A 16,912-nucleotide genomic window follows, 5' to 3' on the forward strand; every position below is an offset into this window, starting at 1 on the left:
TCACTCAACATCAGTGTGAAAGACTGGTGGAGAGCATGCCAAGATGCATGAAAGCTGTGCTTGAAAATCAGGGTTATTCCAACAAATATTGATTTCTGAACACTTCCTAAGTTAAAACATTAGTATTGTGTTGTTTAAAAATGAATCTGAACTTATTTTCTTTGCATTATTCGAGGTCTGACAACACTGCATCTTTTTTGTTATTTTGACCAGTTGTCATTTTCTCCAAATAAATGCTCTAAATGACAATATTTTTATTTGGAATTTGGGAGAAATGTTGTCAGTAGTTTATAGAATAAAACAAAAATGTTCATTTTACCCAAACACATACCTATAAATAGTAAAACCAGAGAAACTGATAATTTTGCAGTGATCTCTTAATTTTTTCCAGAGCTGTATATGTAACCACCAGGGCGCCAGCACCCCGAAACCAACGGGCTGAGTGTAAAGTGTTAAATAAATATTTGCACGAGTACAATATAACGGGTCACTTTTGTAAAAATATATTATTATCTGGCCAGAGTCAGGAACGTAACCCCAATTTATAACATTGTTCCTATGGGAAAATGTGCTTCGACTTACGACGCTTCAACTTACAACGCGACTTTCAGGAACCAACTGTGTCGTAAGCGCGAGGATTGCCTGTATAAGTGAGTGAGTGAGTGAGAGAGAGAGAGAGAGAGAGAGAGAGAGAGAGATATGATATCTATATAATTGATCACTTGTCCTTCAACTTCCATAGCTTCGATTATATATTGGTGAATCGATGCATCAACTTAGAACCCAGTCTGAAGTCTCCTGTTGCCGGTTTGCATTAAAATCCTTGAGTGCGTGAAGAGTGTGATTCTTTTAATGCTAGTAAGATGCACTAGAGCGTTGCTAGGATACACACTTTCGGCCTCTACATTTGCGTTGGACAAAACAAATCAGAAGTAGGCTTATTGTTTCTTCATTAAAAAATAAAGCAATACGTTTTTTTTTTTTTGTTTTGTTTTGTTTTAAATCTACCGATCTTACCTTTTTGTTTCAAAGCATGTTGTGTTTGGATTATACGGCAATACTATACAAGAAGCTGAATTTAGTACGATAGTTAAATTAGTCAGGATTTCTGAGATTTAATTAAAATGCTTTGCTTTTGGACATAATGTTAACACTAATGAAAAATAGTTCAGATAGAAATTACTAATGTTAATAATGTATTTATTACTACAATGTTAAAGGGACATCAATGTAGACGCACGAATATTATTTTCTATTAAAAACTGAAGTCCTTTGTTTCTTTAACCGGAAGTGTTCAAATTTGAATGTTTTGTGCCGTAGGCTACGATTGTCATGGAGATCACGGAAATCGTAAATTTGAACAAAAGTCTGTGAAATCTTGGAAGTGGATGTAAAACACATTTGATTTGACACTGCGTTTATTTCCTTAAATGCAGTATGTCATGCACTGAAAATACAATCCGCGAGTATCTGTAAATTGTTTGGTTGTGTATGCACAAAGCATTTACGTGTAGCTATGTAGGTCAGCAAATGAGATTGGTATTTTGTAGCTGAGTGAGCATGTAAATGAACAGATCTTATGTTACTGTAAACACTTGGTTGTGATCTTCACATCCATACAGCGCTTGGTAATTTATTTTTTGAAACAAGTGGGCTTGCATCTTCAAAAAATATTAATTCTTACTTTTTTCATACAATATAGTGTACCTAAGTAGCCTGCTGAAAATAAACTCGCTTTCTCTAAAACTAAACATCGCTAAACAAAATATTACTGACTGCCCTTGAACTTTTTTTTTTTCCCTGCAAACTGTACATAAATCCTATGCCTACTGCATAGTAGTAGTTTCTGCATGGGAGTTGTATTTGTAATTAAAATAATATAGGCTACTCATTGATTACTAAAAAAAAGGTATGTGCATCACCTCACATCACAAAATCCAATAAACTTTACTGTAATCATGTGATTGTGGAGTTTTGCTTTTGTTGTCGTTCCGATATATATGGTTGTTGCACCATTAAAACCGAAACGTTTCCCCTTGTGGCTCAACTATTTTTCCCGAAGCTTGCCATGGTGGCGAAGGCTTTGAAAAATGTACTTGTGCAAGACTGCCAGCACATTCAACGTGTGCTAGTAGATGAATCAGTACAGACTCTTTCACTTTGATTTCATTTTGCCCAATGAAAGCTCTTTAGCTTGATCACGTAACATATGCATGCCATTAACGTTGTGTTTGGCGGGAGGACAAAGCCTCCAATTAAAGAGTAAGCGGATGGCTCTGCTTGTAAAAAAAAAATAAAAAATAAAAAAAACACATTGCATCCAAACGGGAAAAAAGTTATAAAACAAATTATACAGACCAACTACCTGAGGAAAACAACTAAACTATGACCGTGATACTAACGTGGAGGTGAAGCAGTCATGATTTCAAAAGTACCCGAACGTTTTCACAGACTGCAAGCAAACATAGAGCTTCAAGATCACAGCTTCGTTTGTTTGTTTGTTTGTTTTTTCGTTGTTTACTATCTCTTTAAAATGTGTTGAAATATTTTGGAAATAGTAAGAGTTGATTCGAAAGAGGAATCGTTTAATAAAATAAACATTTATTATTTTAAAAAGTATTCGTCTCACACTATGATTTATTGAGTTTGAATCAAAATCGCGGCTGAAAGAACAAGGTACAGAAACTTTTGTTTTTTGTTTGTTTTTTAAAACTAGTGGCTGTACAATCCTACTAATATTAATCACATTAGTACAATCTTGTGTAACAACAGCTGCGATTGCGAGGCACAATTTAGCTTTACCATTTGTAGTGGAAAGAAAACAGTCACAGTCAAAATAATGTAAAGGATTAATGCAGTACATTAATATCTCTGCAAACCTATTCAGAATTTAGGAAATCTGTAATTACATTTTTTTTCACTTGGGTCTAAGGTTGGCATTTATTGAATGGGAATCAGTTATAGTGCAATTTAAATATAATATGTATTGTAAATGGTAGAGTCTGGTATTTAAATATCTACGTGTTTTCAGATAAAATACATGTCTTTTTGCCTTGCTGAAACAGTATGTTTATAACTTGTTTATAGTATTGTTAAGTGTCTAAAGTTTTTCCAATGTGGCTAAAAAATGTTAAGTTAATAATGTTAACTATTGCTGTAACTATGCACAGATGTTGCAATCCCAGAGGGGACAGCAAGCGACAAGTTTACAGTACATATTATGTGTACTCAAGTTGTTTGTGTATGCGTACATTGTCATTTCTAACAATGCACCACTGCACAAATACCAGATACAGTACAAGGGAACTGTTTCAATTAAACAGTTGTAGAGCATGACACCCCCATCTATTAAATATATTAGTTCTACTGCCATGGAGCATGAAAGCAGCCTAATAATAATAACCAGTAAGATGCTGGTGAGGGATGCCCAACCACCAGCAGCACGCTCAATTCGATTTTCCATTTATTAAATGTTAGAACATGGAAATAAGTCTGAATGCAATATAAGATACATGTGTTTGCAGATTTGTACACTTAGTTTTAAAAATAGATTATTAGAGGAGGTAACTGGTAAATGCGAGATTGAAAGATTTCATTTAATATTTTGACTGCAGGAATAAACACAATTGCACATTGCTGGAGGAACCGATGCGATCAAGAGATAACATAGGAAGCACACAAGATCAAAAGGCCACACTAAGATAAGATAACACCATCTTAGGCAGTGTGAGCCAGAACCACTTTTCTATACAACACGTACACGAGATCCCCAACCCACAAGAGAAGGAAGAGGGGAGGGAGGTCAGTGGCTACGTAATCAAGGTGCGCTCAGCTCAGCTCACTTTTCTCTTTCATTCAGAAGATTAGTATTGGAGAGTTGTCGATCCAGGAGTCCTGGAGGATCAAACCTACAGTATTGCATCATATTATTTTGTTGCGTTATGTTTGTAAGTTAAGTTTTGCACCGTGCAGTTTGCATATGAAAGTGTTTGTTTCTCCGGAATTGTGTTATATATAAATATATCTGAAGAAAAGGATTGCTGCTTTTAATAATTACTTCATTTTTAAATAACTCAGTTTGTTTTCTCCATATGACCAAGTATTTTGCCGTGTAATTGTTGAATTCTAAAGCAATCTGCCATCATGCAAAACTAATATGATGTATCCATACAATCATATACTGTAGTATATCATTTATTTTATTTATTTAACACTGCTAAAAAGTACAAACATCTGATCCTTATTCCCCTCAGAAATGAGGGGATAGTAAAATATCACTAACATGGTTGAGGGTAATGGGTCCATCTTGTCGTGGGTACTTTTTTTTTTTTTTTGTAAGCATTCGAAATAAAAGCCACGTGTAACCCCACCCACAAATTTCTCCGCTTTGATACGTGAGCACTACGGAAAACGGGATGTCCGTTAAAATGAGTGTTGAATGACTTTCTTCCCTCACAGCTGTCCTTTTGTTGTTTATTCCGCCCGTTTTAGTAATAGATTGCAGACCATTGGGCTTAGCTGTTTGTGTATAGTGATGCGATTGAATAAATACGTTAGATATTTATCTACAATAATTCACTGGCACACAAAGTGGATTTTGCAGAACTTGACCTAGGTATCTATTGAACTTACGTACTAATATGAGCAAAAAAAAGTCTAGTTTGATAAATTAACAACTTTCAAAATTGCGCTTTTTTGTTAAACATTGTATTCATCGTGTGCTTTGTCATTCTAATTAAATTTGTTACTGTTCAATAACAAGAGTATAAACACAAGAGTGGGTGTTGTTGGTCGGAGAATGCAAACATTTGAGCAGTGCAAATTGTTATCTTCAACATTTAGCGAGTGAATGAATGAATCTACATACATTGTACCAGCCTGAATAACTTTTAGGCCATACAGTATTATATAAATAATGAAGGCTGCAAATCCCTTAGAAAAATGCATGATCGCTACCTACCTTTTTTTGTTCCCGCATTGTGTCCTCTTGCATTTTTCTTTGAAGCCATGTTATTTCAACACTAATAACGAATTAGAACTTACTGCACAACAGCAACCTCGCAAGTACCAACCAAGACAAACTCTGCCCTGCTTCCTCAATCCTAATGAATCCCAGGAAAACCCAATCCGTATCCCCTCTTCAACCAAACACCCCAGCACGCAGTTATCCTTTTTTGACTGGCGCTGGATCTCTCCAGTCCACTGCAGTCAAAAGAACATTTTTCGATGTGATGGAACATTCTGCCCAATCACATCGAAGAGAAGGAATTTTGGTTGAATTGTATTTTTAGAAATTACACAGCACCGCCCACCTGTCGGCACTGGAACGTGGCAACATGGAAGAGATCTTTCTCGCGAGAACATAGTTGTTGCTTGCTTTGTGTGCTGAATTTAAGACAAATGAAGTATTCAATTCGGTTTTGTCTGTGGTTATTAATATTTAGATGGATGAGCTTGGACATGACAAGGTCGAGCTAATAAAACTTAAATATAATATTGCGTTGAAGTGACTATAAAACAAGTTGCATGTTTCACCATTTTAAAGACACTATGGCGGCATATTACAAATTACAGTCTAATTTCTGTTACTCCTCCGGGTGTATAATTTGTGGCCAGTTAAACTTGCCATATTGTGTTACATACATATTGCTACTGTTTTTATTATTATTATTATTATTATTATTATTATTATTATTATTATTATTAAATTATATAATAATAATAACAATATTATTATTAGTCGTAGTAGTAATTAATAACACATGTGTTAATTGTCGTTATAAATACGTTCACGTTTTGGTAGTTTTCGTTCATCCATGTTTATGCTCACGTCAGTATAGCTAATTTATTGACGTTGTTGATGTGGTTAACCGGGTGGATTTTGATGCTTGCACCCTCTTGCTGCTCTGCCTAGTGTCAGGGTTTAAAAAATTAACAGCTACGGAATTCACGCATTACACAATTTTAGACTCCTTGAAATATAAATTAGATGAAAACCCATGGCACACTGAGGAATAAGCACGTATGTATGTCTGTGTTAATCACTTTATAAAATTAATGTTCATGATTACCCCATACCTTAAAACCCACGCACACACATTATATATATATATATATATATATATATATATATATATATATATATATATATATATATATATATAGACACACACACATACACACACACTCACTCTGCAGGTACCAAAACAGTTATATAGGAAGCTGCTGTACGTTATTTTGACAAAATGTTGTGACTGAAAACCGTTACTTTTTTAAAAATTATTTTTACACACACTTTCCTTTAAGGTATTTCGCCCTGCTACAAGCCAATTTGATTGTTTCTAGTTTTTTACTTAATATATTTTTTGTGTATTCAGAAAAGGGAGTGCAGATTGATGCAACCCTGTTTGAAATCAAAGCTTGATACTGGTTCAAAGTACATATGAAAATCTGTTTACTTTGCTTGTCACCACCTCACCTCCAGTTGCTGGGATTTTCAGCAGAGGCCATTTTTAAAACAAAAACAAAGGTGTTTAAGAGAGGATAAAAAAAAAAAAAAAAAACATACAAATGCTGATTTCAGAGGGGGCAAAACATCAAAGAAATGTCCTAACCCCAAGGCCACAAACCTGCACAGATTTGAAATGCTTTGGTAGAGATTAAGTAGAAATACTATGTATAGACATGTTGATTACATATTACATAAATCAGATTGGTCGTGTTGAATCTACAAGGAAGCAAGTAAAAAGTATGGCCTATATTTGCCGTGAATGTATCTTCAATGCATATCCTAAGTATTTTGTTTAGTAGAGCAATTTAAGGAAATTGTTCAACAAAAGCATACTACAGCAGATTATTTTTTATTTCTCTTCTCTGAAACATGAGTGCTAAAGAGTGCCAATTATAGTTTTTGAATATGTCTCTTAACTACTAATGTTGAAAACACCTGTGATATCTGAGATAGTGTCAGCATCCACATCCCCCATGTGGTTTTAACAGGAAGGGTATCAGAGATGGCTGCAAGTTCTAAAGAGGTGGACTACTGCAATGTAGAAATGCAAGGTAGAAATAATATGCTACCTCCACACAAGACTTTTGATTTCTGGTTAAAAAAAATAAAAATAATTGTGTTCACTGCTGGAATTTACAACAGGGAAAGAGAGTTAATCAGAGAAGGAAATTAAAAATAAGTAATGTTCAGTATAGTAATACAAATTTAAAAAATGTATCACAAATACATCTGTCAAGTACACCATATAACACAAAGTTTCACTGTTCTAAAACTTAACCCTTGTTGTTCACTTCTGGTAAACTTGATTTACCAGCCCTTATAGAGTATTAGTTCCAAATGTTTGCTTTGCAGAGCTCTAGAGATAGTAATGTATGTCATTGTTTTGACCAGGGGTTCTTAAGGAGGCGGGAGCACCTGGAGGACAGCAATACAATTTCAGGAGGGTATTCTAGCTTTACCTCAGCTCTGTTAAACATTTTATAGTATACTATTTTCCCAATGACTATGCTAACATCATGCACTTTATACACAAAGTAAGAACAACATTTTAAAAAGTAATGGGGGGGGGGGGGGGGGGGGGGGTGTCGGGTGTCCTACAACATTGACTGTTGTCAGGAGGGGCCTTGAGCCAAAAAAGTTATCTCTTCATTTTATTACTTTTCTAATTACATGACTGTGCTCATGTCACAGGAAGCTGAAGTAAGTATATAATGCTGTTAGCCCCAGTGACTAATCATTTGCTTCCTTCCTGTGCAGGTATGTTTTGAATTCAAGTGGGCCACCCTTCAATCCCAACCAGGATTAACAGAGACAACAGCTAAGGTAATTATCAAAAGTGCTAATTTTAACAGCACAGCACACTAGAATACACAGTACAGTAACTACTTAGCAAACTGCTCTAAAAACTGGTAAAATAAATAATCACTGTAAATTTGTCACACCAAAAATCATCACACAAAGATAAAGGATGGTTAAACTTTTCTAAAACTCGCTAAAAAAAGTGAATTCATACCACCCATGCACAAACTGTCCCCCTACCCCACGCAGGGGTAGTATCTGTTGCAACGCACAGACAAACACAAAGTTATTCATGTAAGTGGCAATTGCCACTATACAAAGCCTCAAAGCAAATTGAATCCCTGACATGACTTCTTTAAAAGTTACAGCTCCATGCCGAAAGTGACGCTGGGCAAAACTTAGACGGGGTCAGGTGTTTCCTGGGCACTTCCTGTTGTTTAACCAGGTAGTCTCAAAAGAGATGACTCTAAGGTCCATGTTGAAGAACAGATATACAGACTACCTGTCTATTGAGATGACTTAAAAAATTCATTATAGGCAAGTATGACAATAATGTATATTCAGTTCTGGATTGTTCTTTTAAAAGTTTACTGTGGTATATTGTGGTAATGCTAGTGGAAGTATAGTAAGGCATACTCTGTCTGGCCACTTTATTAGGACTTGTATCTAAAATTGGATAGGCCATTTTTTGCCCTGATTACAGCCTTGAAACAACATTAAAATAGATTCTTCAGGGATGTAAATCTGTTGAGTGGTTATTAGTTCATGCAGTTATCCAGAGACAGGCAGTGGATTGTGATGAGGAATGTGTAGTTCATCCCAAACATGCTCAATTGGATTGACATCTGGGGATTGTGGTGGCCAGGGAAGATGCCTGAACTCTCCATCATGCTCAACCAATCATGAATAATTCTGGCATTGTGGATGGTTACGTAAGTAAACTGCAGCATTTGTTCGCCCTTCCAGAATAATGAAGGGACCAAGGGTATACCAGAACAACAGGGCAATTCCAAATTCAGCTGGGTAGACAGGTCTTAATAAAGAGGTCAGCTGTGTATGGATGCATGGTAAATAACACAGAAGCATAGCAAAACCTGTTAAAAACTTTAAGGTCAATTGAAAACCAATACCCACATTAATTATGGTGTTTGCTGCTTTCCACAGAGGCAGGGAATGTTGCTGTTTAGATCCACTGAACAGCCCCTAGGTTTCAGTATGCATGGACATGTTCATGTATTCATACCATTTCAGTCTGGTTGTTGTTTCCTGGCTCAGGAAATTCTATCACCTTGGGACCAATGTGCTGTAAATATTTGACTATCAAAACAAAAGTATCAGTTTACAATCATTTGGGTAAAGTTGTTTAAGAACTGGACTGAGGTTATAGACCTAGTCATTCCTAGCAACTAACCAGTCAAAGATCAAGGCACAGCTTTGATGGATGTAAAGTTAGTGTAGTACAATATTAGACAGTTTCTCCCAGGAAGTACAGTTACAACAGTAAAGTCTTAACCACAACATTTTACCACAAATGTAGCTAATGAGCCAGCTGGAGGTTTCCCTTACTAGGATCCGCTGGAGTGTGATCTCTATCACATTTGGAGGCAGCCATCTTGGTGAGGGATGACAGCGCAAGTGCACAGGTTGTTACTAGTCAGCCATTATTGTCTTATTGGGATTGGTGTTCTGGATACGAAAAGGAAGAGCGCCGTCTCACAACAAAAGGATTTTGGTGCTTCAAGACAGCAGGGGACAAGTGAATGTTTAGTTGTTTGTGTGTGTGTGTTGTTATTTTTCCTGTGGTTCCTGCACCAAAATCCTTGTGTCCCGAACAATGGCTGACTAGAGTGGCAGGGACCTATGCACTCGTGCCATCTTCCCTCACCAAGATGGCTGCCTCCTAGTGTGATAGAGATCACGGTCCAGTGAATCGTGGTAAGGGAAACCTCCAGCTGGTTCTGCACCATCTAATATTGGGAGGTCGAATTACAGACCGGACTCTCTTTGTCCATCACAGTGTTGTAAAGATAAAGAATTTGAATAATAAAACTGATTTATCTAGAAAATCTCAAAGCTTTCACAGTCATGGCTGACTTCCATAATAAAGTATTCACCATCACTGTTTTTGTTCCTACCATTGATTGTTGCTCTTTTCTTTTAAAACACAATTTCGATTGTTTGGATATTTTTATTAAAAATAGGCTCATTTTTAGAAACACACTCTAGATTGGGGGACAATTACATTGGTAAATACAGCACAGCAATGCTACCAAGAGGGAGGAGCCTCAGCACTTCTTTAGAGAATACATAAAGTAACCACTGGTGTTGAGGTAGGCTTCTTGTCTAATCTGTTGTTGCAAATACCCCCTGACTGTGACTACAGTACAGAGAAGTGGAAAGTGGCAGATATGGAGGCAAGTCCATATTATTGTAATTACATTAAAATGGCCCATGGTGTGCCCAGATTAATGTATGTATGTGAGCAGACTGAGATGGATAAGTATAGGACTTTCCATAACTGTCCTGCACAAGATTTGGTTTGAGAGATAAATTCCAGGAATAAACAAGCTTCTTCAAGACACCCCAATTGTTGTTGTGACGAGTGCCAGCCAAGACATTTCAAGAGAGTGTTTGTACAGTTTGCTCCCCTGGAAGATATTATGTTTACACTGAGGTTAGTTCAGGAGCGCCAGTGGTTAATTTCGACGTAAAGGAAATAATAAGAAACCGCCAGTAGACTGAGGAGCCATGGGAAGCATGGTATGTCTGCAGTGTAGGGAGCTTACTGAGTGAGTTGCAGTACATAACACGTGCCAGCCAGAGAGAGATCACCATACCTGTGATGCAAGATACTGGATGCCTGGGACTAGCCTTGCTGTTTGAGGGAGAAGAGAACAGAAAAAGTTGCATACTGCATTTTCTATAATTAAAAATAAACCTATGCTCTCTGGTCACTAGCACCAGTCTTTTGCTAAAAAATTAATTATAGTTGTCTTTTCTTTTAACACCTTTTCAGCGAAATGGCAACACCTGAAATATTTATAAATGAGGCCAGAGCTAGGGGCTTTTTCTAACTAACCATTTTCTCGGACAAATTAATTTATACCTAGTAACGGTAGGCTTGATAGCTAGCAGACACATTGTAACCACATACTGCATGAGCAAGGGGTTGTGGTGCCGTCATGAAAGGTGGGTAGGCAACTGAAAAATTGGACGTAAAGACTTTAGTCAAACGATAACAAAGCATTATTTTTTCTGACTTCCGATCCTCAACTGAACTTGTGAGAATTTGAAGCCAGCCTCTGTAGTGTAATCCTGATTTGAGACTCTACCTGAAAAGCCTTTACCTACTGATTGACTTCACCAAGCCGCTCTGAATCAATTGAATCAAGAGGGTAAGCATATATTAATTCCCTGAATTAAAGATGTCTTAAGTATGAGTAGAATTAGTACAGCCATGATGTAAGGTGGTTTAGTTAGATTAGTATGCCTCACTGAAAGCAGTAACTGGTTTGAATTGTTTCTCGTTCGAATGTTCTTGTATGATATTTTTCAAACGTGATATAACATTGTTAGAAACTTAAGTCGTGAAACACTTGTATTATTGTGGCAGTAATATTTCTAATTAGGAAGAGTTTCAGATAAAACATTGTTAAAAACGTTGTAATATTATCATTACTGTGCTTCATTAAATAAAGGAGACTGTTATCCTAAATACAAGTACCGTGTCTGTTTGTCTCTTATGTTTCACTCGGGACAATGCATGTAAATTTACCCACTAGGAGTACTGTTCCCTCTTGAGTTTTACTTTCATAAGACTCGAATGTGACAACCTCTTGTAACGTAATCATTTGCATAAGCAAATACTCCATACCGTGAAGAGAAACCAAACATTATAAATCTTAAATTGCACAAGAACAACACATTAATGCAATTATACAAAACATGCATTAAAAATAATAAGAAATCAGATGACCTACTTGAGACCATTTTATTAGCACTGGACTGTGACATTATGGTAACGGAATAATTTGTTAGGAAATTAGTTCTTAAAAATGTGTTAATTGAATATTTTGGGGCTCAGGCTTGTATGGGGCTGGCTAGCAGGGTTATAGGACAGAGCTGGACCAAGGTCTTTGGGCAAGCACCCAAGTGAGCTCAAGTAAAGCATTTAGACATCAAATGTTTCCAGTTCAGCAGCTTTTAGGAGAGTTCAGTTCTGGGTGGAGCCTGTTGGTTGTATCCTACAAAAATGGCCGCTGGTCTAGTAACCTGAAATCTGCCTGGAGTGTGTCTTAGGGTTGACATAATATACTATACCTACTAGACATATGATTTAATCATTACCACATACAGTACAATAATTTAAGACAATATCTGTACACTAATGCCACCTTTTGGACATGTAACATATTACAGCTACTGTTAGTAATTAATGACTTGTGTAATCGCTGAAACTGTTGGGAATGTGAACAAGTAGCAATTAATCACATCTATCTGCGAATTAGCAGATGGCACTCTTTGCTTGTTCTCTAACCACCTCTGTCACTGGTAAAGAATGCCAATATTGTATAATTGGTAATGAATGAGACTATTTTTTTAATTAATAAACTATCTAAGAAAGAATACAGAAACAAAACATTGACACATACTACAAAATCAGCACAAAACCCCTGCTATTTCTTTCTCAGATAGCAAAGTCTTTTACATGGTATCTAATACACTCTAGTTCCAGTGGGCCTCAGAAAGCAATGAAACAAGAACAGGTGAAAACAACAAATATGACAGAGCCTTGAATGTTTAACGCCAGTGGTAACATTTCCACTATGAATCAAGACACACTTCAAGAGTCTGTTTGCCTGTGAAATGAGACATTGAGAAGAAAAACTTTGGCACCAAGCACAGTGCTTTCAAAATACATCTACCAGGAAGCTGGCATTGGATTTAGCTGAGCTGCAGTTCTATAATTACTTAGAGATACCAGTGCTGGCTAAATATATGACTTGTTGGCCACATAATAATTCTTCACAGGCTTTAGCTAGCAGGAGACAAATACACTCAACTTGCATCCCACACTTATTAAATGTATTCTGATGTTGCATAATTGTCAGTCAGAAGTTGTTTAGCATGTGTCATTACAGTTTAAAGTGCTGACTGGCTTGTTCAAATATGTTGGAATGTAAATATGATAGAATTAATTAAATTTTCCTTCTTAAAGTAAAATGAAACTTGCTGAATAATGTTACCGTTAACATACTGAATTACATACTGCTTTGGAGTTTTCCATATACTTAACGTAAATTAAAAAATGACAAATGGAAAAATGTGACATTTTGAAATCTAACATTAACTACTGTACTACTATTATGACTTCCGGTTGACTTTTGCGATATCATTTTGTAGTTTATTTCATTACATGATGTTAAATAAAAGATCTAAATGATGTTCATATCGTTTTTTTTTTTTTTTGTTCTGTTTTTTGTTTTTTTGTATTGTCTCAATCCTAAAATTATAGGTGATGCTAAACTTTTGGCCATAGCTGTATGTACATAAAAGTATATTCATCTGTTTAATTGCATTGTCGAAGCTTCTATCGAATGTTTATTTTGGGTCCCAACTTGCTTGTTTATCTCAACGTGTGAAAATGATCACATTTCAGAAACCCTTTCCTATCCCCATCTCAAATTGGGTTTGGCATGCCATCAGATTTGATATGTTGAGATATTCCAGCAGGAAGCTATTGGTATACACTGCATGTCATTGTAAAACTTAGTGTTGCAGAGTAGGAATGTATTGATTGATTGGTTATTTTGGATTGTTCTAGAGAGCCTGTTACTCCACTGAACCTGTACTTTTTATATCTGCTTATATTTGCACTTAAATCAGTCCATGAGTAATTGTATTAGAACAGACTGGTGATAATAAAGTTTTAAAAAAAATAAATACAAATAAAACTTGAAATTTCAACATATACAATATACTGTCCACTAGCAGTAAGAAGACACACACACACACAGACACATTTAACACTGTATTGCTAAAAAATACAGCTGACCTAATTAAGAAAGCAAAGGGGAAGAATCAAAATCCCAATTAAGGTGTTTGAATCACAAACATACAAGCTCAGACACTGTAAATGTTAAATATATAAAAACAAATATGACTAAGTTTGTGTTTTTTATTAGGTACAAAGTAGAAAAAATAACAAATGTGCTGTAGATCCTCTTCATCCTTTACACGCAGGTGGTTTCTAACAAACCAGTAGTAAACCTTGAAGTGAAATCAACAGTCAGTTTTCTTCTGGTACTTTAACTGTTGGTCTTCAGTTTCTTGTCCGAGAAACCCAAAGCTATTAGAATAACAATTGAAGTTTGCTAAGATGTTTCCAATACTCTTTACATTGTGAGGGCCATCTCCAAATGGTCTGATAGAATGTATTCATTAACAGTGCTGATCAAAGATTCCAGATAGAGAAACAGGTTGGGATCCTGTGCCTGAGTATAAAACAAGAAGCAGAGACCAAGATGAAGGGTGATAGAAAGAACCAGAACTTTCTCGTACTTTTCCAGTATTTTGCCACTAAAACTGAATTACATCAGTGCCCCTTGCTCATTCATGCACATTTTTGTATTTACAGAAGAGTTACTACTTTGTTTCATCCTATCCTTTGTATTTAACCGAGACCCTTTGTTACCTCAAGACCATATATCATTGGAACATTAACTCTCTAATACTTATCAGATTCTAGTTTCACATATACAACATAAAATATTATTGGTCAGCTTGTCTTAATGACATGTTAATTTGGGCCTGTTTTACTAGAGTATTTTATCTGCTAACATATTCCTGACAGTAGTTCTGAAGTAATACTTTAAATAACCATCAGAGGGCACACTTTACTTTGTTTTTATGTTGCAGTAAGATTGCTGCACTACTGAGCTGTATTTCAGAATTCCACTTTTCAACATTTTCTAAGGAAAAAGGAGTACTTTGTTCTATGATCATTTACCCCATATCATCTAGCTATACATCTCCAAACTGTTACTGTAGCTAACAAAATTGTTCCTTAAAAGTTTCCTGCCAAGCATGTATATTCACTATATAGGTCTCAACTGTGCAATTTTGAAAAAAACACATGTTTTAACAAACATGAATTTTGATTTTAAAACATGATAAAACACTTGGATGAAGAACTCAGTATTTGAAAGACATGCATTCAGATTGTTCCTACCCCTTCGGAGTCCTCTTTCCGGTCTGTAACCAATCAATGAGTCTTTTGATGTTTGGTTTCCTTATTGTGCTGTATTGTATAGTGCATTTGCAAGATACTGGCGAAAAAAATAGTGTACAGCAGTTTATTATTTATAGTATTTCAATTTAAGTTCCCAATAAACCTGTGTATAATGAATGAGTCATAGGGGAGACCAGACTTCCCGTTTCCCATCAACTATTGCTGTGTCCCAACATTTTTCCCAGTTTGCAACCTCCCCAGATAGCACTGCTTACATAATTTACACAAACAAGTCGCTAATCATATTAAAATAGCGCTCCAGTGGTTTAAGAAAACGTACTGGTGTATTTAACAATACAACATTTGGACATATTAATATAGGTAAAGTTATATTCTTGAGTAATCTAGTACCACTTCTTAAGTCTGGACATTTTTTAAACATGATGTACAATGATATAAGCTAATGGCACTAAAAGGTAGGATTTTTTCCATTAGCTTGTGAGATGTGGAGTTACAGGGATTTGCAAAAAATCGTAAAAGTGTATTATTAACAGCGGTTCCCATTTCATAATGTAGAACACAATCATGGTCAATGGACTGTGCATCTAAAATTATTCACAAGTTATATGAGGATAGGTTTTACTGTGCTTGCACCAAGTCTGAAGTCATAGTGATTAAAGCACTGTACTACCTCTAGGAGAGAAAAGAACCTTAATGGATGCATACAGAGGATTATGTGGCCAAGTGCCTCTGAGAAAATGATTCGGCATACAGTTGACATGGACCTCTGCTTTTTGTTGGAGAAGTTAAGCGTAATAGTAGAAATTAAGCTGGATATGTTTGGGGATACCATCGATGCGGATGGGAGTGAGAGGCTTGGAGTAGAAGATAGAAAGCAACGAATAATTAGGGACCGTCAGATCTTCTAGATGCGAATACAGACTCAGAATTAATATCAAAGTACCGATTGCCAAAAAGGGAGCTAACTAATCTGTGCAATTTATTAGATCAAGAAATTAGCCATAGATAGATCTTGAGTATCAATTTTGTCCCCTGCTGTGAATGAGCACCTGTACATAATTCAGGAAAGGCTTTGATTACATTAATATTCAAGCCATCTGAAATGTCAAAATGTAATTTGATACCCTGGAAGTAAAGAGCAATTTCATTTGGGCAAATTGCAGAAGATATTGATGATGGATGGCTTTCGGGAGACAGAGGGTAAGATATTATTATTATTATTATTATTATTATTATTATTATTATTATTATTATTATTATTATTATTAATAATAATAATAATAATAATAATAATAATAATAATAATAATAATAATAATAATAATAATAAACATGTTATTCTTATGTTGGGTAAAAGGTGGCAGGAAGAGGTTCACTATCTGCTTTTCTTTTTCATCTTGCTCAACCCGGGTAAAAGCGTGTAGATCCACATCCTGAGGTGGGTTGCTGGTACCTGGGTTAACCTGGGTCCAGGTATGACACACATCATAAAATGAGTAATTATGCTGAACACATAATAACTCAATTCTACACTTCATGATTTCCTTGATCAAATTCGTGATTGTCAATACAGGGCTAACTTTTGGCAGATTATCTCATACTTTTCAATTGAACTCATTATAAGAGTGCTTATGCATAATGATTTCATTACACACGAACAACAAATGTGATTTGTAGTGAGCAACAGCAAAGCACGCTAATGACTCAATATAATGTAACCGTATTGGAGTCTATTAACTGATATCGAATTCACACTAGCATAATAATGCACGACCAATGCAAACGTGATTGTGCTGATCTCACATTATTTAGGTAAAGTGAATACTCTAATCGGGTGTAACGAAACAAATG

The 16,912-nt window shown here is 35.8% G+C and overlaps 1 protein-coding gene across 9 annotated transcripts in view; it reads right to left on the bottom strand.

The window, feature by feature from the left end:
* Positions 1–5,186, bottom strand: part of LOC121313375 (aspartyl/asparaginyl beta-hydroxylase-like) — an 83,382-nt gene extending 78,196 nt beyond the window's left edge. For 7 of the 9 annotated variants that reach the window (XM_041245829.1, XM_041245828.1, XM_041245826.1 and 4 more), the window contains exon 1: positions 4,961–5,185. In XM_041245829.1, the coding sequence (XP_041101763.1) occupies positions 4,961–5,009 (49 nt within the window). In that variant the 5' untranslated portion in view covers positions 5,010–5,185. Of the gene's footprint in view, positions 1–4,960 lie in introns of all 9 variants that reach the window. The other 2 variants (XM_041245830.1, XM_041245824.1) reach the window with 2 other exon arrangements.
* Positions 5,187–16,912: the final 11,726 nt, after the last annotated feature.

Source organism: Polyodon spathula, chromosome 3 (assembly GCF_017654505.1).
Source record: "Polyodon spathula isolate WHYD16114869_AA chromosome 3, ASM1765450v1, whole genome shotgun sequence".
NCBI classification, from domain to species: Eukaryota; Metazoa; Chordata; class Actinopteri; order Acipenseriformes; family Polyodontidae; genus Polyodon; species Polyodon spathula.